The sequence below is a fragment of the Epinephelus fuscoguttatus genome, linkage group LG5 (genome assembly GCF_011397635.1).
Source record: "Epinephelus fuscoguttatus linkage group LG5, E.fuscoguttatus.final_Chr_v1".
Classification (NCBI taxonomy): Eukaryota; Metazoa; Chordata; class Actinopteri; order Perciformes; family Serranidae; genus Epinephelus; species Epinephelus fuscoguttatus.
In genome coordinates, this window is record NC_064756.1 from 33,293,673 (window position 1) to 33,319,057 (window position 25,385).

The 25,385-nt window shown below is 41.3% G+C and overlaps 1 protein-coding gene across 2 annotated transcripts in view; it reads right to left on the minus strand.

Moving 5' to 3' along the window:
- Positions 1-16,237, minus strand: part of LOC125888735 (rho GTPase-activating protein 42) — an 84,057-nt gene extending 67,820 nt beyond the window's left edge. For both annotated transcript variants that reach the window (XM_049576281.1, XM_049576279.1), the window contains exon 1: positions 15,835-16,237. In XM_049576281.1, the coding sequence (XP_049432238.1) occupies positions 15,835-15,988 (154 nt within the window). In that variant the 5' untranslated portion in view covers positions 15,989-16,237. The remainder of the gene's footprint in view (positions 1-15,834) is intronic.
- Positions 16,238-25,385: the final 9,148 nt, after the last annotated feature.

Below are 25,385 nucleotides of genomic sequence, written 5' to 3' on the forward strand. Positions count from 1 at the left end.
GAAGTGAAACACTGAAATGAGAAAAGAAAGAGCTATTGCGGCACAAGTAACAGAGGTTACAAAAAATAAATACAAAAACAACAAAAAAAAACCCAGCCTATTTAAAAAAAATTGACTCATTAATACAGTATTTATACCACCACCACCTTAAAATAGTGCCTTCTAATTTTATTACACCCAGCAAATATTTTATCATACCCTGCATGCAATATTCCTAACACCGTCTTTGACCTGCAGTAATGATTCTTCACACAGCGGGCAGGCACAAAGGCGGAACAAAGAGAACAGTAGTTATGGTGTGCCATCCTCCTATGCAGGTTTTAATCAAACAGTAGAGCTTTGATTGCCCAGCCAAGACATGACGGGATAGAGCAACGACCCAAGTTAGTGTCCAGTGTGTGTGAGATGTGTGAGAAGACTATGGCTGTCAGTCACCACACAGCAGAGCCCCCTGGGTACACCCTTTATCTTGTCTCCAGGGCAACCGCATACCACCAAATTCCATCTGCTGACAACCTCTGACAAAACACAGACAACACTGCAGGAAAAGTCTGCAGTTTTCGGGCAAATGGCTGAAGTGCATGCTTACCTCAGTAACTATGAGGACAAGGATTATAATTTAGGGACACGCAGAAATTCTGCAACAACAATTTAGATATTCACAGTTTGACATACACAAACTAGCTATATGTAATTCTGGGGTTTTCTATCTATTATCTGATGATATGTGGCTATAATAACACTAATGCTTTATGACACAATTTATTTTCTCTTGCCTCAATGTATAATCATGCAACAAATAATTACATCTATATCATTAAATGTTCTGCATGCAACATTCAGAGCATTAACATAGCAGCACACCACTATTTGCTGTGTAAAGATAAAGTGGAGTAATGGAGTCCTGAGCAGAGAATGAAGTCCTGCCCCTTGTGTGAGTTGTTATCTGAGCTTCTCTGGGGTCTGTCATGGTAAGCTGGTCTGGAGCTGTTTGTGCATGTTAGTGCGTGTGTGTATCCAACTGGCTAGCTAATTACTGCTGCTTTGCATGGGGTACAGCCCACCCTCTGGTAATCACCTGGTTAACACCCTTAGGGCCGTTTCATTGTCGACGCACGCAACGCGAGCAAGCGACGTGGGCAACGCACTTTTGCGTAGTCAACACATTGAACACAAGCAACGTGGGTGACAATTGAAATGCAATACATCGCTCACGCAATAGGGGGTAGCAGAGTCACCGGTACATTCCAGCTAGCTAGTACTGCTGTATCTAGCTAGTACTGCTATTTTATTAGAGTGCAGGGCACTAGAACTGTCATATCAATGGGGGTGTGCCCGTACGAGTTTGCAAAGTTTTTCCTCCTCGCCCGCCATATGTCATACCTGCTTCTTCTGTGAGTAACAAAAAGTTGTTAATTTCAAGTAGGTCGCTTGCATTATCACCCCCGCTGGCAACGCATGGTATTACACACGTCGCTGCATTGCGTATATAAAAAAAAAAGGACAACACATTTTGAGACGCAAGCACGCATTATGGCGGCCAATGTGTCTCGATGCGTCCCAATGCATTCGTGTTTGTGTGCCTTTGCATCGACTATGAAACGGCCCTTAGCTCTGAAAGGGACTTTTGCCGTTGCTGAGTACTGTTTGTGGACTTAGTACTGTTAGCTGCTAGCTGCCAGCTCAACCGTGCTGAGAACCGTGTGCAGACAACTCATATGCACTGAATTTCGCATTGAGTCCCTTTAAATTTGGTATAAAAATGCAATGGTAATGCAAAACATCATCCATGCATCCACTTTCGTAACCGCTTATCCTCTTGAGGGTCATGGGGGGGGCTGGAGCCTATCCCAGCTGACATTGGGCAAGAGGTGGGATTCACCCTGGACAGGTTGCCAGACTATCGCAGGGCTAACACATAGAGACAGACAACCATTCACGCTTGCATTCACAACTTCGGCCAATTTAGAGTCATCGATTAACCTGCATGTCTTTGGACTGTGGGAGGAAGCCGGAGTACCCGGAGTAAACCCACGCTGACATGGGGAGAATATGCAAACTCCGCACAGAAGGGCTCCCGTCTGGGATCGAACCAGGAACCCTCTTGCTATGAAGCGACAGTGCTAACCACCACACCACTGTGTACAATACAACAATACAAAACACACATATTTTTGCCCAGAAGGACATCATATATTATAAGTTCAATATCCTAAAAGCACTCCAATTAAAAAGGTGTCTTAAACTAAGTTGAATTCCAATTAGCAGCATTTGTCTTTTAATTGCTTCATGTTTCAATGCTATGTGAAAAAATGCCTCCGAGGACACCGAGGCATTTGGACCCAAATTGCAAGGGCATTGGTCATAAAAACAGCTAAACTGCTAAATAAATAGTTTTGAAAAAACACACTGCCAAACAGAGACAAACAGCACTAACAAAGAGCAAACAAAGAGCTTGGAGTAAACCAATAGTTATATGACAAACATGCTCTTGCACAAACTAACTCCAAAGTCGTTTTTTCACAAAGTTTTCTTGCTATTTTGTCTAAAGACAGACACTTTGGCAGCAAGCTTATAAATTATAGTATTTCAAGCCATTCCATGCTAGAACATCAATGTAGCGCACTTCCAGCACTCTGTGTTATGTGACTGACATGCTCATCCCAACACTAATTACTAAGCAGCATCCTTGTTGTGCTTTCACTCCTACGAATATTCTTAGGGGCTTTAATGAAGTGCTTTAACACACAAATTAGTGCTGAAAAGCTTTTAAAACCTCAAGTCACGGGCATAAATGTGCTCCATTAAAAAGCAACAATCTGCACGATAAAGAATTCATCTTCAGCTTTTGCTAAACAGCTACACATTTACCGTTCCCCTCAAATGACTCAGAATGCACTCAAGGTATTTTCTGTTTAATATTTACAAGGCACGTTCTCAAACTTCACTATACATGTTTGTCTTTTTTGAGGCCGACAAACAAAGGCGTATTGCAGCAATGCACTTCTTTTGTACAGACACTGTCTGTCTGTACATCAACATCGTAGTGCGCAGCTCCATAGCTTTTTTATCTTGTCAGTGAGACACTGCTGATTTCAGATGAGAAGGTCTTCAAAGGGGAATGTCTCTATGCACCCAGCTTAACGAGAGACGGAGGGATCTCTTTGATGCAACAGTAGGGTGCATTGTGCCACTTTGATTCCATTTGGAGGGATTGTAACGGGGGAGCGGGCCTTCAGGTAAGGCCTCTTCCACCTGCTTACTTTTACACTCGCCTGTCAGTCGCCCAGCAGGAGAGGGAGAAGAGCTGTGTGAAAAGGGCCAACCAGACGGGCCCTTGCACTCCCGGAGCATACCGAACATTTCCCACCATCGGCCGCTGCCTGAAACAAAGCCTTATCTAATAACTTCACACTCGCTGCTGTAGTAGCACACAGTAACTTTAAGCAGCAGTTGGTCAATGTGTGAACTAATTCTTAAGTGGCAGAGAGCTCTTAATATGGCTGAATAAAACATGAAAGAGACAACAGAGCACAGTCTCTGGGGTGCAGTGATACAGCCTACAGTATACTTTACTGTTAAAATGCCTGTTGGTGTAGCTATTAAAACAGTTTACACACGGCTGATTTCCAAAGCAAGTAAGGAAGTTTGGGGTGGTGTAATGACATGTTGGGCATTTAAACTTGGAATTTAAAGGGATACTTTGCTGATTTTCAACCTGCTTTGTATCATAACAATGTGGGTAGTATGTGTAAATTAGCTATGGTAAACTTTCCTTCATGTTGCCAGTGCCCAGTTCTTCCTACTCTTTTGCCAGCCAAGATTTTTGCTGACTCTAGGACTGTTGCTCAAATACACATTGTACTTCCTCATTTTTGTACGCCTGCCAACACAAAGAATAAAGAAGCGAATCGAGAGAGAAAGCTATCCCCCCACCACCGCCGCCAACCCCACCCATCCCCTCCCAACTCATAGCAACCGATAAAACTACGTCTGACGTCTGTCAATCATTTTTTTGAACATTAGAGCCCCTGATGGTTTAAAACCTTTCATCCCCATTCAAGTTAGCGGAGTGCTAAACTGGATGTTCGCTTCTTGGCCGCTGTAAGTCTCCAGTGCGTTTTTTTGTATTGGCCCCATGATGTGGAGGATCCAGGTAATTTCATACTGTGGTAATCAAGCTTTTTTTTTTGTCATCATGCTCCACTGAGCAACTTTCTAAGAGTAAGCAGGGTCCTGTCTCAAACGCTGTCCTCACCTCCTACCCAGTTCTCTTTGTACATCCGTATGTCACCCACCAGAGGGAGGGTTTATTGTTTGGTCCAGTGTGGCACAATGCATTCTAGTAATTGCAGGTTTTCTACCTCTTTGAGCAAAAGCAACTGCACCAAATTCAAAAGTATTTGTGTCTTTCTACTGCACAGACAGAACAGTTTCTTAAAAAGACCATCTTCACAGCTTTAACTTCTTTTTAGATCCATGACACTCAAGCAAACTATGTCTCTGGTATTTTGATGGCATAAACATAACCAGTAGTCTATAATACCTAATTAACAGCAATCTGCTGTATGTGTGCTACTCAATTACATCAACCAATTTAAATATTTTTGTAACAATGCACAGGTCACTGATGATCAAAGTAAGACAGGGTGAAAAATACTTTTTATAACCACCTATCCCTGCAGAATACACTTCTGCATTCATCTATCTAAATTGTTTAAAACTATTGAAGAAATGGAAGACACTGACACCGGGTCTTTGATATGAGGCTGATGCAATGCTACAGCCTGTTCTTAAGCTCCAAAGAAAAAGATCAGAGTTATTAGCCCTGCAATTCTGCTGGAATGAAAAAAAGGCAGTCAGGCCAGCCTCCACCATTTATCACCACGTCTGCAGCCTTTAGACTGAGTTGAGAGATTTTCGTTCAGAAGAATCACAGACAACACATCTGACACAACTTCTGACAGAGATGAACTTCCCTCTCAAAGAAAAAGCACTCAGGAAAAAAATAAGCAAAATTTCACATTTGTAGTAATATTTGGCATTGCACTTTTCACAAATAACATTTCACAAAACGTCTATTTTAGGAGAGGCCTTCTTGCTTTTATCAAGGCAAGAACGATTAACATAGAGCATGCTGCAAAGTAAGACAATAAAAAAAGATGTGCAAAACTAATTTAAACCTCCCCATTGTCCAAAACAATTTCTGCTTAAACTTGGCAACCCATGGGGCCAGGTGCTAGTGACTGTCTAATGTGCCATCCAAAGTCTGTGTTTAGCATCTGCGTAGGTTGACATGCAAACTCACCATCTCTTACCACGAATTTACTGGTTCCTCTCAAGAATGCATCACACACTCCTACTGTTTATCAGCCAAGTCTGCGTGCTTTGTTGTCAACAGGGAGCCTCCACAAATCATGTGGTTGCATAGGCAAAACTACTGCAAGACAGGGCTGGGCAGTATAACAATATTATCAATATCATGGTATGAGACCAGATATGGTCTTAGATTTTGGGTATCATATAATTGTGAGGCTGCATTACAGTAACATAATGTAATTTCTGAATTAACCAGACTGTTACAGTTGTTCTATTATTTGCCTTAGCTAGGGCTGTCGCTGTGATGAAATTTCCCTGCGGTGAACAGCGTTCAGAAACAGCGTGATGTGCCATACTACTTCATTTTTTGTTGTTTTTTATTCTAATTTTAGCTCTTTGTACATAAGCTTTATTGTTAAAACAATAAAAACACTTGTTCACTGTTAAATGCAGAAGGGCAATGAGTCGCAATAAGGGGTGCAGCAGTGCTAAGCTGAGACACTGCGGTTATGTCTGGTTGCTATGATACAGAATATGGGCGAAGGTAAAAATATCAGCACAAGGTAGTGTGGGGTCGTTGATGAAGGGAAGGCCGACACACACTGGGAGAAAGGACGGACCCACCAAACTGTGGATTCAGTGATAAGTTTTCCTCCATTGTTGTTTTTCAGTGATGTGATGGTTGGTCTTTGTGGTATTTGTCCTGTCTCTTTTCTGCTGTGATTGAACAGCTGGGTAAAAGTGATAGTGATGCACAGCTGCAGCTTTTCACCCAAAGTTGAAAACTTTTCAACTCTCAGTGCAAGAAAAAAATGGCAGATGAGCAGTTCATCATGCTGATGGCATTTGTAGCAAAGTGTAAATACCTGAAAACTTCTATTACTAGGCCAGGCTATTATTTGCTTAAATTGCTGAACTCAACAGGCTCATATTTAGGACAGGTGCCTAATGAGATGGGCCTTTAATTCCTTTCACACAAAACTATTGCTCAGCACAGATGGGAAATGCAATACAGTTGTTTATTTTAACCAGTTTGATTATTACTTGTATAAAAATTAGGCTTTGAATAACACATCAGTTATGAATCATTCATTTGATCTAGCTCTGAGAGACAGCGCATCAGAGAGAGATAGAGTTATCCAGGGATTACAGTACCTCGCATACCGGTAAAACACCATTTTATCCAGTTAAAACAGTATTCACAACTTGGAATAATTTCTATGAAAAACCCTTTTGAATATGATAGAATATGAAGGAATATGAATAACTTATGGGGTTATCGAGGAATGAACTCATATTCTGACTATATTACTGCTTCAAAGGTAGGAAGTCACCACTTTTTTTCATCTCTCGTTTATGTTTGTATATCTCAATGAATTACTGTCTTCTTTGGTGCTCTTTCAATAAAATGAAATGTTTAAACTGTGGAAAATCAAACGGAGCTGACAAAATTTAGCATTTCCATATTGGCAAAAGTTTAAACATTTATATTTGTATGTGCAATACAAATAACTAAGGTTAGCTCCAGTGGGTAGCTGACAACCTGTTTTATACATCCAAAAAATGAACTGCTTTGCAAACAGTTCAGGCATCTAATTGAGACAGGCGTTTATTTGTTAAAATGTGTAGCCACACCAGGCTAGTAAAAGGGACTGGGTGTTTAATTGGGACTAGGCTTGAAAAATCATGAAGATGCAGAATTGATGGTTGTTTGCCATCCCTTGCAGCTGGGTTGTCAAAAGCATGGTATTGCAATATTACTGTTATCATGACAGCTCTAGCCTTTACACACTCAGTCACATATCCACATTACTGATAATTCATTCATTCATTTTCCGTAACTGCTTATCCTGTTATGGGTCGTGGAGGGGCTGGAGCCTATCCCCTTGACACTGGGCGAGAGGCGGGGTACGCCCTGGACAGGACACCAGACTATCACAGGGCTAACGCACAGAGATGACCAATTTAGAGTCACCAATTAACCTGACGTATGTCTTTAGACCGTGGGAGGAAGCCATTCAAGGCTCTCTAAGTCTTCCTAAGCTTGAAACGTTTTTGTCACATACAGCAAACATCTCCTCATGATCCGCTAGCTACACGTCCTCTGAATATGCTGTGAAAAAGTCCGGTCTCTGTAGGCAGCCCAGGCTCCGCAAAGGGCAACAAAAACATTTGGGTCCAGGCTGTACCAACCAGCCAGCACGAGACCAGCGAAAGCAAGCACACACTAGTGTTGCACGGTATACCGATACTAAAATAGTACCGCGGTACAAGAATATTCCAAACGGTACTATACTGCATTTGGATAATACCGGTACTTTGAAATTAATTCAATTCATTAATTTATTTTACTCATTTATGCACACAAACGCCTTTCTTGTTCCTATTGGAGCACAGATTGCGCAAGCGGTGTGTATGACAACACCTGTATCAACATTCGCAGCTGGCGCACGTGAAAAAAGGCAAGAGAAAATCTGAATCGCAAAGGGAGACAACACGAGACAACACAAACTTGGTGGAACATTTGAATTACCAAACCGTGACGTCCGTATTGAGGTACTTACCGAACCATGATTTTTTTGGTACCGTTACACCCTTACTATTTATTGTTCTAAAGGTTTGTATCCAAAAGGACTTTTCCTTAGGAAAAGTACCAAAGAGTATCGAAAAGTATCGAAATTCATATTGGTATTGGTACCAAAACAAAGATTTTGGTATTGTGACAACACTAGCGTCTCGCGCAAGCACACTCACGTGAACGCAGTGGCAGTTAGAGCTACAGGCTACAGTGAGGCTAAAAACAGAGTTCAAATGACGTTTTTCCAAACAACTTTTTATGTCGGTGCTTCAGGACACTTGGATCACTACGGACGAGCAGTATGGAGATATGTTTTGCTTTCAATTATGTGTTTTTGGACGAGCTAGCTCTGTTGTGTTTGATAACACTGTTGAACGTAATCAGAAGTGACGCCCAACAGTGCTTAGCGTGCCTTTAACACAGGGAGAACATGCAAACTCCACACTGAGGGGCTCCCCCACCCCAAGGCTCAAACCCCCCACAACCAGGAACCCTCTTGCTGTGAGGCAACAATGCTAACCACTGCATCACTATGCCACCATCAATGATAATCATTTATTACCCTATACTATTGTCGTGCTATGGATTGAGGTACTTGGTCAAATATATCATGACACATTTTTTTTTCCATATTACCCAGTCCTACTGCAAATACAATGTGACCAAGTTCATCTTAATACACCAACACTGCATTTTAGGAGACACAGCACTTAGCTTAAATGAAAGGAACACTTCTTAATAGTGAATTTTTAATGTTGTGGAGGAGAAACACAAACGCATCACCTTATCTTTTTCAGTCTGAAGAAGCAACAAAAGCGCCAGCATGCAATGCCAGCCGACTGCAAGCATTAGGATGGTGTGCTCGGTGTGACAATCACTTTGACTGACAGAGTAACAACAGAGTTACTTCAGAACAGACCTCAAATCTGGAGTCTAACACATTTCCCTGCACAGTCTGAGGGGAAGCAGCTTTTAGGAATACAACGTCTAATCCTTTTATCAAAATCTGTCCACAAAAACACCCGAGTCCCTCGCAGTGCTGCATGAGCTCTGCTTACCGCTTCGCTCAGCTTTATTGCTAAACAAGTCACATAATGTACTCCTGTATTTCATTTCCATTACATGAGTTCAAATTCATCAAAGCAGCCAAAGCAGCAGCAATACATTATAAATGGTATAATCCTGCAACACACAGCCTGTTTTACAGTCATAGTCCGACACACGCACACACACAGAAAACACATATACACACACCCACACTGAAGCAGAATGATGTCCGGCCAAATGCTATCAGAGGGAGGATGGGGGATGTTATACAAGCATGTTTACAGGACATTTCCTGTGGCTGAGCCTTGGGAGCATCATCTGTCCTCAGACAAACAAACAGTCAGAGTTCCCAACGCTATTGTGAAATCACTTGAAACAAAAAGCCTCCACGTCATGTCTTCATTTAATGGAATAACAGTCCCTAATTAAGGCTATATTAAGTTGCGTGACTACCTTAAAATTATGCAGGCACAGTTGGAACAAGTAAAGATGCTGTTTACACACTTGCTAAATACTGTACTTTTTATAATAACACCCGTGCGTGTCAGCCATTCATTACTGCATGCATCCCAGGGAGGAAGCATCACTCTGGCTGGTGAGCTGGCGTGGGCATGGGGTGGTGGTGGCAGAGACTCACAGTCAGCTAACATAATAATGGGCTGTCTTCTAGTTTAGACTGAGCTAATCCGGCTGCATTCTTAAAAGCTTATGGAAATTAAATGCTTACTCGGATTCATGAATCTTCTTTTAAAAAAGCAACATTCTTTTAAAATGTTTAAGTAATAACTGTGAAGTTTCAAACGTGTAATTACACCTTAAATTTGAGAGTTATTTCAGTTATGCAGAAAATGTAAGCTCCAGGCCTAAACAGCGGATATCTGGAGGAAGGGCAACGATGCACAGAGCACATGCTCTACCTGCTACCACTACCAGCGAGGAACAAGCAGTTGGCTCGTTATTTTACAAATTTGTACAAATTATGTGTGAAGGACACAAGCCATCGCCCATAGGCTGCCCGAGCCTGAGCGAGCCTCAGAGGACTCCATCACTGCACTGGGACCAGCTGTGGGCCTTCAGCTCACTGTGGTTTTTCATACATATTTATCAATGACATTAAATTCTGACCCATATTGTGCATGTTCTACGGCTCAAAATGTAATATGTCACACAATAATGTTTGTGGCTTGGCAGCGCCACTTGGAACAGCCATGAACAATACTGGATTTTTTGCCAGCAACTCAGTTTAAGCCGATCTGTAGAAAATATGGACGGAGCAACTGTGACATCACCCGTAGCCCCCTGAAAGGATGTTGTAAAGCTTGTCCTCTAAATCAAATTGGCCTCCTGTATAGCAGCCACTCTCAGGACACAGGCTCATACAGCAGCCCACTGTACACTACAGGCTCAGTGTGAAATGACAAAAGCCAAGTGTTTGTTGAAAAAAAATTATATTAATCTAGCGAGCTAAACAGTCTCAAATATTTTTCTTGGGAGCTGGCCAGTCAGTCCACGGCTAAAAGGCTAATGAATATTGGATTTACAGTACATGACAGGTGGTGAGAAAAAAGGCTGCAAATGGAATGCCCGTGGTGCTCTGTGTGCATTTGATGTAAGTGATAAAACATGATGAGGTGTTCTGATATACAACAATGATGGATGAGGAGCGGGGGAACAAAATATTCCACTGCCATGTCCAATATATAGAAAACCTCATGTGAGCTACAATGGATTTTTTTCCCCCAATTTTCCATGGTTATTTAAGCGATTATTTTCTAACATGAATAATATTAACTAGCTGCTGGCAGTGGCTTCATACGCAATATGCAGAAATGAGAATGGTATCAATCTTCTCTCAGTGAGGAAGAGAATAAACATATTTCCCAGAGAGTTAAACTACTTATTTAAGGCACTTTTGATTCATTTAGTCATCGTTTAAACCACTGGTTCAACATTTTCCCTTAGAGGACCCCTTTTCTATCATTGAGTAAACTGAAGACTGCTGACTTATTGGTATATTTTATGGATATTTCACATTATATTCGATGCATAACAGTAACAGAACAGAACAACTAATAAATTGTACAATTAATTCAAATAGTGAGCACAATAACTGCAGGAAGTTTGTGTAAAACAAGCAATTTGGATGTAGATTGTTTCTTTTGAGTATTGCAATAGATGTGTTTGCCTGGTGTTTATAGGAACGTTTCATGCAGTTCTCTGTCTGTATTGTGTATGTTTTTAATTTTTCACAATAATGAATACTTAATAGGCTTCTTTTTTTTTTTGAACAAAAAGAGTGTTTTCTTCTGCCTGATGCTTGGCCATTTTTTGCTGAGAATGAAGACTGTGAATAAAGCTTTTGTTCAGGTCTTTCATTGTGCCCTTATCTTGTGAGGTTTCTTTTAAGTTCATAACTGAGTAATAATCCAGACTTTAGAAATCATAATTTAGTTTTCTTTACAGATATAAATGAAATGCTGAGACACAGGCCTAGTGTATATTTTTTAGAAAAACAACCCTCTAACAACCCATGGCGACAGCCAAATGAAGCTTTGACGACACCTAGGTTGGGAGTAGTTTCAACCACAGGGTCTTTTCAGAGGGTATTTTCACTTTTTATTTCACAATGAAAGTGAGCCCATTGTGAGTAAGACTCATACAAGTCACCATTCTGATCATAGGCTTCACTTCCTCCACGGTTATCTCCTCAACTGTAGCTGACAACTAAGGGGTTCTGGTCTTAATCCTGTCTAATAGCCAAAATCTTTTCAGACGGAGGTCCCTGAAGCGAAATCTTATCAAATGGAGGTCAGTGACTTAATGTGCATCAATTTATGGGTTCTTGGCATGAAAAAGGTTGAGAACTACTGGTTTAGACCATCACTTAGTCACAGCAAAACAACAACAACAACAAAAATGACATTGTGGTTGATTTTTTACCTGTACCAAACTGATATTTTGAGCATCCTATGCTACCCATCCTCTCACCATTTGAACAGCGACAGATTTCAAGAAAACAACATTCATCTCCATGATACCTGGCTACCTGCCCAAGTGCTTTGTAGACACACTTACCTACCACATCTAAAATGTATCATTAATTTGCCTCGTATCTGTGGTTTCTCCCTCCCCTACTCACAAAAGGGATAATTAGTACCTTCAGTGTATTCAATTACAGCAGTCAAGCAGGGGGATTAATAAAAGTCAGCGGCTGTTATTTACACCAGGTGTGAACAGTCAGTGCCAGCCACAGATTGGGCCTTGTATCACAGCGGCATTTGCAGCATCTGCAGATTGATGCTATCACACCTGGAGGAAATTATCCATGCATAGCAACAAATACATAAATTCAAAATGTAATGGGATTTTGGAACGTTTAGACCACATCACGAGCATTAATACATACATTATAATGCAGATATGACTAAGACGACATTTTTTTTTATTACTATGTTTATATATAGAGAAGGTAAACTGTTACAGACATTAATGAATGACATATATTTAGATCAAGAGCCACTTTTTTATCCTCAAAGCTGATATTACCTCCCTTTATGACTTCATTATTTCAGCTACAACCAACAGTCAACCCTGTAAAATTCATTTCTCATTACTACATGGTTAATCCAAGAAACAAGCAACCACACCGAAGTGTCTTTAAACATATGACTGACTTTTCATTCACATAACATAGACACGTATACTACACACACATTATGTTCTGTGCACGTATCAGAAACTACAGCAGTTTTAATAATGTGTAGCACCATTTTACAGGTGATGTATTAACATGAAAGCCAACCTTGGCTCAACAGGCCTCATTCACATGAGACAGCACATGTGAAGACTGATGAATTATCGTACACTATTCAATTTTGAAACATGAGACGATTACTGTTAAAAAAAGGGTCCATTAAAGGTCTCCCAGTAATGTCACCACTGATGGCGGGTCATAAAGGGTCATAAACCCTCTGTGGCGTCCTAAGTTAAAGACCATCAATAATTTACTTCCCTCTCCTCACTTCCTGCGCTCTCACCCCGCCTCTGACTGAAACTGGACTTTCCCGCTAACTGTTCACCCTCCTTACTACAAACACAAGACAAATACAACCCAAATTCTTTCCTATAACTGGTTGAGCCAGGGCCAAGTTTTTGGGTTACGTAAAATAGTAGTGTACACAATGAGGTTCATCATTTGTTTATTTACATTCCTTTATTTTAACTTTTAAAAGACAGGTTACCTGGGGCAAGTGGGATCCAACAAGGCCTTAGCTGTACATTTTTTTCTGCATCAATAAACTAATCAAAAGCAATCAAAGTCTCACTTCACTTCACTCTGTCTTGTATGCATAACACAACGTGGAGCATTAAGGTCTAATTTGGTATTAAACCGCATGGACCTTTGACATCCTGCTACTGAGTATCTGCCATGAATAAACCATTCAGCAGGGTATTCCTGTCCACCTGTGGTGCCCTGCCCACTGACTGAACAGCCTTCCTGCAGAAAAGGTATGAAATAAGTTTGGCCTTCGGTTGCCCTCAGAGCTCGTAGATTCTTACAGTGCCGGTGCAGCATGATGATCCAGATACTACGTGATCCTCAATGTTTTTGTTTACATCTAACGTTCCCGTAGAGACAGGGAACTGGAACAGTGAGAGCAAAAAAATCAATTATCTTAATAACACAAACTGTTACCATCTTAAATGTCACTTTGGTTAACCAGTGTGGCCAAAGTAAAGTAAATTCTTTACTCTGTAGTTTGTGTTCATTTGTCCATCCGTGTCTTCAGAAAAGAGAGAAAGAGCCCGCTCTCATTATGCTCCAAAAATCTTCACTAGTTTAATTCATCATGCTCAAAATTTAAGATGTCAAACTGGATTTAAAGGAAAAATAATTTAAAAAATGGGATATTGAACACATGATTTTCCTATATTTAAAGTAACTGATGAGTCCAAGATAGTTGATTATTCCCCCAAAAACCTATCATGTGTAAGGACAATATGTTCATTTTTTAAAATAACTTTTATAACAGTGGCTTTGCCTCATTACAACTCAGTTCAGTGCTTACTAGAGCTGCAACGATTAATCGACTAGTTGTCAAGTAACATATTAATTGCCAACTAATTTGATAATTGGTTACTGGATTAAATTTTTTTAAGAAAAAAATGTTCCAGCTTCTTACATGTGAACATTTTTGGTTTCTTTGCTCCTCAGTAAACCAATTATCTTTGGGTTATGGATAAAACAAGACATTTGAGGATGTCATCATGGGCTTTGGGAAACACTGATTGACATTTTTCGACATTTTCTGACATGTTATAGACCGAATAACTAATTGGTTAATCAAGAAAATAACAGACGCCCATCGACATCTGCTCTTTTTACCACCTTTTCTTAAAAAACCTATAAAATCAATCAGTCTTTGCCTTTTTTGTGCAGCCATTTGCATCGAGCACTGTTAAACACTCCAGGAAACAGTGATGTCACTGCTAAATAACACAACAGATTACTCTCTCTGGCACAGCTACACTTAAATAAACTGACACAGTAAAAATGGAATCAAAGGTTTTCTAAAAGTCTGATCTTTGCAGTCGAGCCGTCGGCTGTTTGAAATTATTTGGATTCTTCATCGTTGGTTCGGAAACACAGACAGACCCTGAAGAGTTCATTGGAGGCACCAGATCAGTCAACAGTTTTCAACAGTGAAAATTATAATTAGTCGCAGTCCTAGAGCTAACAACAAACTAGGTCTACCTTCACCTCATGGTATGAGGTACATTCCGTCTTGTCTGAATATTTTGTGCACCAAAACAATGTGGCATGTTGGCGATTAATGTGCTGAATGTTAAAACAAATAAAATGTAAATATTTGATGCTTTAAAGGGGAAAAAAGGGATATTGAAGCTTTACTGAGTGACCCCATCATCCTCAAGAGCAGCAAAAACACATACAGTACAGTGAAGCAATGGTGACGACAGAAATGAATACTTTCTCCCACTCAGAGTTGACAGGACCATGCTAGGTGGAACGGTGAAAGAAATTATTATTGCACTGATTGATGGCTTAGTGAGTGCACTGCAACACACTGTGCTGTGGCCTTCCCATCCACTCCCAAGCCGGCTATTTTCCATATTTATTAGGCCTATATTTCTAATCTTTCTCCATTTCACAGACACACTTTCTGATGTGAACACACCAAACTCCCATCCCTTCAGGGATCCGGCAGAACAGGAAGTCCACTTTAATCAGCAGAGTGGAATTTGAGATTGAGCTTGGAATTTGAGAGGACAATGACCCATGACAAAGTGCTCGCATCCTCATGGAGCACACAGCTCTCACTCACACAGTCATTAAGGAAACTTTTCACTCACTTCCCGATAAGTGACTTGAAAGCCTGTGAGGGTGAAAGCATCTTTCATTAATGGAAAGAAGTGAATCCCACCTCTGCACTAATGATCTCCATAGGCCTGGATGTGGCCTTATGATGAGGTATCACAGCAGAAAGAGTTAGACTGATCTTTCCTCTGTGAGACAAGCCTATGCATGCATGCAGTGTAGTCAGGGAGGAACACAAAGAGGCAAACAAATGTCCTGAAATTACAACAAACCTCAGAATAATGAATTACGTGTGGCCTCTGTGCAGATTTCAACCCTTTCACAGGCAATATAAATGTGTCCCAGTGAGGGAGCACGGGGGTATTCAGCTCCCGGTGGCTTGGCTTCAAAGAGGGGACGGAAGCATTCACACACACCAACACAGTAGACTTAAACAAGCTGTAAGGAATGCATCCTCTAATTACGGCTCGCCTGTGGCTTTCAGGTAGTTACAGTATGAAGAGATGGTTTGTGGAGCCGTAGGAGCGGAGAAAGGCCGTGTTGGGCTACTTACTCTTGAGCGCAGTGATTAGCATATTCCCATCCTTGATGAGCTCTTTGATGAATTTATTTGTCCGCTCCAGCTCGATTTCATGGCATTTGAGACGCTCTCTGAAGTCCGGACTGTCTAGGAACGAGTCGCTGAACTCCAAAGTGGGGAGTCCCATTGTGGCTCTACGACAACAGCTGCCTTTACGAACTTAACTCGGCATAGAAGAGTTTGTAGGCTACTTGGCATCACGTAGCTCCGATGTGATACAGCAGTCTCCAAGTTCTCCAAAAAAAAGTTTTCCTGCTCCGCTTAGTTGCTCACTTCCGCTTTGATTCTCTCCTACCTATCATAAAAACTAGTGGTCGTGTGACTCCTGCTGGTTAGTTTAGGATGGTTTACAGCAGTTTATGGTCCATCTCTGACTCACAGTCACGGACTAGATTTTATCCGTCAGCCTTGTTCAAAGTGAAAACACTGTAAAAAGTGTCAGTGTTTCCTATTAGTTCCACGTTATTGATATGTAGCAGGGGCGTAGGTTTCGTTTCCCCACTGGGGGGGACATACAGTATATGAAGGCGGGGGGAGGTGGGTTCCTCTGCCAGAAAATTCTGAGCATCAAATACTTAAGTTACAGTCGCTAGCTTTCATAAAAATGTATTTTTCATGTTTTACTGTCAATATATTCACACAGCACTAAATAAGACCAATAATCTGTTGCCTTGTAGCATTTCTAATGGCCTTATACTGCATGCTAATGAAAACATAGTAGTCCAACACAGCCGTCAATCATGTCATGTGGGTTTCCATCCACATATTTTTATTCGCATTTTCAACAATTGCGAAAAAAAAAGTTTAATGGAAACGCCAAAAATTCAAAAAAAAGGACAAAATATCGCAATAAAGTTTTTACGCTTGGAGGGGGTGGAAAAGTCAGCGTATGGATATTAGGAAAATGTGACTTTTGGCTATGGAAACAGATTTAGCGAATAAACAATGACGTAGGCTACCGGATCCAACTTCTACTTCACATCCGCTCCACCAGTTCACAGTCAAAAACACTGACAACACTGATATGAGTGTGATGAGAGCTCTTGCAATAGCCAAGAAGTTCCCAAGGAATCTCTGCATCTCGTCGTAGTCATGGATGTGCCGGTAGTTGTTTACATCAGTTGTGGACATGAGACGTTCTCGATGACGTCATCGAACAGCACCCTCTTCTTCTACAGGTGTTCTTTTGTATTTTATTTTTCACAAGAAGCGCCACCTACTGCTCGACCTGTTGACTCCCAATACTCGTAAAACAATTATGAATGGGAACGTGCATAAATTCGCATTTTCTTTTACGCATTTTCACAAAATTCGCTTAAAATTTGTGATACATTTGGATGGAAACCCAGTTAATCACTGCCTGTGAACTTAAGGCAATCTGTCAAACTGGGCAGCGCCGGTCAAATATGAATCAAGATTTTGTTACTGCATTGCTTATTTCTCACCTCAGATGTTTTCAGAAACATATTTTAGTGTCTGGGCGGCATGGCGATGCAGTGGTTAGCATTGTCGCCTCACAGCAAGAGGTTTCCTGGTTTGAACCCAGGGGTGGGGGAGCCCATCTGTGCAGAGTCTGCATGTTCTCTCCATGTCAGCGTGGGTTTTCTTTAGATACTCCGGTTTCTTCCCGCAGTTTAAAGACATGCAGATTAGGTTAATTGGTGACTCAAATCAAATCAAGTTTATTAAGTTAAGTTTACAGCACTTTTAAAAATAACCGCAGTTGACCAAAGTGCTGTACAGAATAAAAGAATGACACTCAAATTTATAGCAATATAAAATATACACAAATATTAAACAGAATAAAAAAAACAGTGAAAACAATTACAAACATTAAAAGATTATAAAATACTAAAATATTAAAACCACTACAAACAACCAAAGGCCATTGAAAACATGTACATTTTAAGATTTGTCTTAAAAGTGTCAATTGAGGGGGAGCATTTGAGCCTTGATCGCGGACCGGTTAAAAGACAATGTTCGGAGGATCTGAGAGGTCAGGAGCTAGAGCAGGAGCAGAGGAGTTCAGCAATATACTGGGTTGCCAGCCCATGTATGGCTTTAAAAACAAATTAAAGAACCTTAAAATCAGTCCTGTATGTGATGGGTAGCCAGGACAGGGACGCTAGCACTGGTGTAATGTTGTCTCTTTAGGAGTCTCGCCGCAGCATTCTGCACCAGCTGCAAACCAGACAAAGATGACTGGCAGACATCCAGGTACAGAGAATTACAATAGTCCAGCCTTGAGGAGATTAGCGCAGTGATTACAGTCTTTGGTTGTCTGTCTCCATGTGTCGGCCCTGTGATCGTCTGGCGACCTGTCCAGGGTGTACCCCGCCTCTCGCCCAATGTCAGCTGGGATAGGCTCCAGCCCCTTGTGACCCCCAACAGGATAAATGGTTACGGAAAATGAATGAATGAATTTCAGTGACTGTTTAGCTGTAAAATGAGAATGTTTGTGACCCAGCCGCCATGTTGGAAACAGTTATACAGGCAATGCAGTGACAGAATCTTGCTTCATATTTGATCAGCGCTGCCGAGTTTGACAGTTTGACTGCAGCTCATGAGCGGTGATTGACATGATTGATTGCTGTGTTAGAGACTGGCTCTGATTGGTTGTTTTTGTTTACATGCAGTAAGGCAATTAGAAATGCTGCAAGGCAACAGAGTAGGCAGAGGAGGATGATTCCCCTCCCCCAGGTTATCTCTCTCATTTAGTGCTGTGTGAATATATTGACAGTGTCAGAAAATATGAAAAGTAATTTGTTATAAAAGTTATCAACTGTAGCTTTAAGTATTTGATGCTCAGAATTTGCTGGCAGGGGGGGGGGTTCCAAACCCTCCTTTGACTGCAATGCATTCTGATGAATTATTATGCATCAATTTACGCCTTTTCGGCATGTTTTCATGGTGTAAACGTCGTCAGCTTTGGCTAAATAAAATTACTCTGCTATAGTGACATAAATAATGTCACTATGTTATTCAATTCTAACATTGTTAAAATAGAATATTATAATAATATCAAATAATATGGTGACAGTTTCAGCAAATATGACGCAGTTACTTTCATAAAAGTTACCAACTGTATCTTTAATTTCCTGCATTCTGGTGAATTAATATGCATGCATTCTGCATGAATTCATGGTGTAAATGTCTTCAGTTTTGTTGAAATAAAAAGTCCTCTGCTACTTTCTTGTTATTCTCAGGGGGGGTAAATGCACATGTTGTAAATATAGAGTGGGGCTTTTCTTTGCAAAGCTTTGTTACAAATTAGCTTCTGCTTCACATCAAAACACAGCAACACAAACAGCTGAATTCTGTAACAGGCTTTTTTAAAGAAATTCACATCATTTAAATGGTGATCATTGCACAGTGCTCCAATTAAACACTTGATTTTGTGTGTGTGTGTGTGGCTATATTACACTTTATTTCATTTTTATCTTATCATAACACCCTTTGAGCTGTGACTCAGCCAGATTTTTTGTTAAATGATGCCAGTGGGCTTACTTTTTAAAGTAATGAACTGTATGCCGTGTAGAAATTATGGGTGACAATGCATCATACTGGAATTAGTGAGGGTTTGAGGAGAGGGATCTGAATTAATACCTTGGTAAATGGAAGTAATTAAACTAGAGCCTAATTGGAGTCAGAGGAATTTGTCACATTCTCTTCATGCAACCGGGACGGATAGTGATAATGATGTCATGCACCAAATGAGTATTTTGGTAGGCATGAAGCGGAGGCTCTGTCACCACTGGCACTAAGTCTTTTGGATGACTCTTTCTACTTATGGTGCTTTAGAGCATCAGGGAGCTGAGAGGAGGCTTTATCTTTGAGCAAAGTGTAAAAACAATCTCCATGGAGAGGCGGCGGATGTTGCAGCCTTGGCTGGAACCAACACACCCACATAAACACACACACACACACACACACACACACACACACACACACACACACACCAATGAAAATAACATTAATAATTTAATGCTTTGCTATCAAGAGCAGGCCATAAGCTTTGTGAGTGGGGATGCACTTTCTCTCAGTGTCATTTGGAAGGTAGCCTTGTACCCGTCTTCCTCAATAACTAACTAGCAACCTTTCCTAATAAGATACCTGCTTTGACTGTAGATAGCGGGGAGATAAATCATCAGAGACAGATAACCTTCCTGGGCAGCGTCATGTGACTGCAGCTGAGTTGTTAGTGTGCATTAGCATCAGATTCCAGCAACGGCCAGTAGGCCTATGGTCAAACTGAATTTTCAAAACAGAAAATAAATTGTACCTTTTTCCTATCAATATACTATACTCACAAAGTATATGAACGGATGCTTCATCTAGCAAGCTACAAATAATATATGCAGTATAGCAGGAATGTTTTGTCTCAGCTTTGACAAGCATGTTCTGCTGCACCTAGGGGATCACAGTGACATTATGACTCTGCCAAAACAAGGGGGCAAGCCTGGCAAATGTTTAGGGACTGCTAAAAATGTTTGGAAAAGGGGCCCCTGATGGCCACTCATATTGGCAGATTTAGATTACTCACTGGACACTGTTGGTTAGGACAGTCAGCTGGCTATCTGTAACTGTATTACACGCGTTAACTCTCAGCACAATGAAACAAGCATTTTTCTGGTCATCAGAAATGAAAGAAAAAACAAGATTAGGAGGGAAAAAAATGACCTGGGGGCCTCGGTAGCTTTCTTTGCCTGGGGCCCCTCAGAGTCTAGGATTACAACTGCCTGTGTGTCCTATGAGACAGGTCTACGGCTTCCAAATATTTATGTCTTACTTAGAAATATTTCATAAATACAAAGTTTCCTGAGATTTCAGGGCAGGAACATGATGCACTTGTAAAAGATCCTCATTGAAATTCATACAGCAAAAGATCAGATCCGAAGAGCACAATGCATATCTGCTACAGAGCATAGTTTTACCAATTTAAGGTCACACTGGCTCTGACGTCTGCCTGGATTATCTTCTGTTTCTGTACATTATGTTATGAAATAACCCACGATCCTCTGCCTCCTGTTGGTTATTGGTTCACCTCTGATTTAAATGCTGCAGGTTTGACCCAGTGTTACCTTCTCTAACGCTGTACACGCACCACAAATGCATGTGCAGAAAAGAGTGAGCTTCAGTCAACCAGCTGTGAGGACACGGAACTGGAACGGAGGCTGGCCTCTGGCTGCACCTGAGGAATCAGCAGCAACGTCTGCATCTGTTTCCTTACACATATGCATTTACAGTGATGAAATCCCAAGTCTGTTAATGAAACCCAGAGTGATTCATTGGAAGGTGCAACACTCATTGCGGTCACTGCTAAAATCATATTAAACTTGCATGTGACAAAGCTGACCAGGGAGCACAGTTTGCCTGGGGATATGTGATTACCGCAGCTGTAATAATGCCCTTGCATGCACTATCTGCTTGGTGGGACATGACCATGGAAAAAGCAAGAGTTCAGTGATCAGGTAATTCTCTGAAAATAAAGCAAAATATGCAGTGAATTTTAGCTGTATGCTGCTTTTGGAAAAAATTATGCAGTGAAATAGTCTAAAATATTGCCTTAACAACACACCAGTTGAGACTTGTGGACGAGCGGTTAGCTGTATGAAGCATGGCTAATTGCAATCTAAAATAGCTGCCTGTAGAGTCTTTGAGGGAAATTTGGTTTAATTAAGATGATACTCAATAGAGAACTGTGCCCCTGCACTCCTCTCTCATAAAGGCATTCACACATTCATATTAGTCATGCAAACATGGGTCTTCTGAGACCCACTGCACATGTCTGTCTCTGTGACTGCACCTATGGAGACCAACCACGAACTATAAAGAGACTGCTGGGCAGCACACACAACATGCACGCATGCTCGAGCCACACAGGCTCTTTGCACACACTAAGTGAGTGAGACATCTTTCACATATCGTACATGTGGGGGAGGAAATTAGATATGAGACACACATCTTCCCACGTCCTCAGTCTCGTTCTCACTGCATTAAACAGGGCCACTCTGGCCTTGCCTGATGGAGAATCAGCAGCTCAGATGGAAAAAAGACTTGGGTTTCACATCAGATATCAATAATCCATGCAGAATAAGCATCGATTAGCTCTGCGGTGAGTTATGCTCAAGTCAGGCGGCCTCTGATTAGATTTCCTCTGGTATCGCTGCATCACACAGTGGGGCAGTCGGTGCATGGGAGAAGATGTCTGGTCTCCTGGTGGTGGGGGAGGTGGGGGGTTGTTGGTTCCTAACATGCCCCCGTCAATTCCAGCTCTCGTGCCATCATTCTGCAGCAGCAGCCCTCAGGGGTGCAGTTTGTTACATCGACACACGGAGCAGAGAAATGTGATACATTAGTGGAAACCCTGTTGCTCCGAGTTAATTGCTGTGTGCACTCTGCAGCACTGACCTGGGTTATTGGTTGAAAGATGATGACTGAGATGGACTGCTGGAAAAAAAAAATGTTGCTACTCAATGCACAGCTCTCAATTTTCCATCTGAAAGTGCAGAGATGATAGAGTTTAAGATGTCACACTTGACATGTGTATTACTGGCCGGGATGCACCCACAGTTCTGAGGACACCAGAGGAAGACAGATAACATGACATTCAGTATCAGCCATAGCTGCTTGGTGCAGGACAGCGTTAGATATAAATGGATATAAAGAAACAGTGTGTATGATTTAGGGGGATTTAGTGGCATCTAGTGGTGAGAATTGCAGACTGCAACTAGCTGAAACTTGTCCTGGTTAAAATTTGTAGTTTTTACCAGGAGCCGAGTTATGTGCAGAGGTCTCCTCCTCTCTAAAACAAATGGACCCCATGATTAAAACTGGTGAAAATACAGAGTAAAACAATTTCACATTACAAATTGGTGTTTCTTTTGTGTGGTTTGGTACGTAGCTACTAGGCTAGCCCCTGCTAGTGTGTGCTCACCTTTTTCTCTCTTATAACTTAAGATCTAAACATTCAGGGGGCATAATACAACCCTTAAAATATGTTTTTAAAAAAAAGAAAAAAAAAGAAAAAAGATTTTACTGGTCTGGATGGGTGAAATTGAGAATCGTGATTATGTCTTTTGATCAATTACGGGAAAAGTACAAACTCCTAAGTAAGGATTTTTGGAAGTACTTGTAGCTCCGGAGTCGCATTTTGGCATGCCTTAGACAACTGCCACATATAGGCTACACGAAACCGAAATACAGGATAGATTGGAACAGGATTTGCACTTAAAAAGAAAAACATCATGTTTTTACAACCTCTAGAGGGATTCTCAGCCACCCAGTTTTGAAGGTCTAAAGAGATGCTGGGAAAGGGATATCTAGGAGGAGATACCTGGTGGAACATGGGGGAAATTACTGGATTGTGATTTAAAGTATCAAGAGAAATGCAGACAGGTCTGATCAATTATAAAATTATCAATGGGATTTATTGGACGAGTAAAATGAGTAAAATGGCACGGTTAGGACTTCGAAACTCTGACTTGTGCTGGAGATGTGACACCATTTGTGGCACCCTCTTGCATATGCTGTACTCATGCCCCATGATAGATCTTCTGTGGTCTAAGATTATTGCCTTCATCAATACAGTGATGTCCTCTGCACTCGTACAGACACCGATGCTTTGTCTATTAGCTGTGCTGCCAAAAGGAAGCAGGCTTAACACTCATCAAATGTCATGGTGCAGGACAGCACTTATTACTGAATACAGAATAGTGCCGCAACATTGGAATACTAAAGGAGATATATCAGTGAACGAGCGGTTTGACGAAATGCTTAAAATCTCCTCCTATGACAGACTATGTTACAAGCTATTAGATAGGCAAGACATCTACATGAAAATATGGGGCCCTTATACTACTGTAACCTGTTGTACTGATGAGTTGCACCCTTTGTTACCTACAATCTTAGGTGTTAACTAGTGTACATAATATCAGGTACAATTTGATATTGTACTATGTAAAATATGTATCATGCACGTATATATTTTTGTGTATATCACGCATCCACATATTTATGTATACAATATTATGTCTCGTTGTTTTCTCTCCGCACTTGTTCGCTTTGTCCTGTCTTGTTGTAGTTTGTTGTGATTTTGAGAGCCAAATTATCTGCAGAGGTCTTCCTCCCTCCAAAACAAACAGACACGGTCATTTAAACGAGCCCAGTCTCACTCCATAGTCATCGAAATCTGGCGCCTGGGCAATGACTTGCGGTGTCGGAAACCAACGAAAAAAGGCACCCTTTAATGTTGGCATGATACAAGGCTGTTTGCCATTATAGTCAAATGGCACCCGGTGGCGTCAGGGGGAAACATGGCAAAACAAGGATGAAAGTTAAGGCGGCGAAAGTCCTTATCAGAGCACTCCCAGAGTGACTGGGGAAAGTGCATGACCCTGCCCCTTACCCTGTGGGGTGGGTGGTAGGGGTGATTGGTCCAACAAACACCAACCTTCACCCGAGAGATTGATGTTAGCATCCTGTAAGATTCTAAAGCCAGACCCTGTTCTTTTTTCCTGGACCTAATCATGTGTGTTGGTCGCTGAAGGAAAAAAAAAAGTCACTTTGCGACTGTATGTAAAGATTAAATTTCCTGTGAAAACGGAAGAGTATCTTGGAAGAAGACAATGCATGTGACAGTCAGAACTTGACATGGTGTCCCAGAATGTCAACAACCAACGCACCCAGGGTACCTTGCATGTTGAATGTGGCCAGTTTAGAGTCACCAATTAACCTATCCCCAGACTTCATGTCTTTGGACTGTGGGAGGAAGCCGGAGTACCCAGAGAAAACCCACACTGACACAGGGAGAACATGCAAACTCCGCACACAAGGGCTCCCTCCAGGGATCGAACCAGGAACCCTCTTGCTGTGAGGCGACAGTACTAACCACCAAACCACCGTGTTTTTCAAATGCTCTCACTGCAGAGAAGCTTCTAATTTCAGTGGCTGATGCAAAACCCTGAATGGCCCTATTCCAGTGTCTGGTTTGTCCATTCTAGGCAACTGTAGAAACATGGCAGTGCAACATGGCATTCTCCGTAGATGAGGACTCGCTCCCTATGCAGATATAAACGGTTCATTCTGAGCTAACGTAAACATGATTCTTATTTTCAGGCGATTATGCACTATAGAAAACATATGTATCACAATATATTCCATTTCTGCCAATAAACCCCCTTAAACCCGACACACTGGACCTTTAAGGCAATAGCGTTGTATTAATTATGCGCTCGAGACAAACAGATGCATCATAAAAAAAGATAGGATTAGATAACTAGACTCCTTGTGATGGCAATTACCTATAAATAATATGAGCTGTTTTCCCCAATTAACAATTGACACTGCTGTGCATACTCTTCATTTAAATCAGGTATTAAGGTAATTGCACAATTTCCGGGTGGCACTCAGCTTAGTTCCAGAGGAGAGCTTTTGAGAACAAGACCTGTCAGTGTTTTCCCAGCTCATGATTAATGACCCTAATTTAGAAGGTTTTTTTAATCCAATCATGCTCTGACATTTCC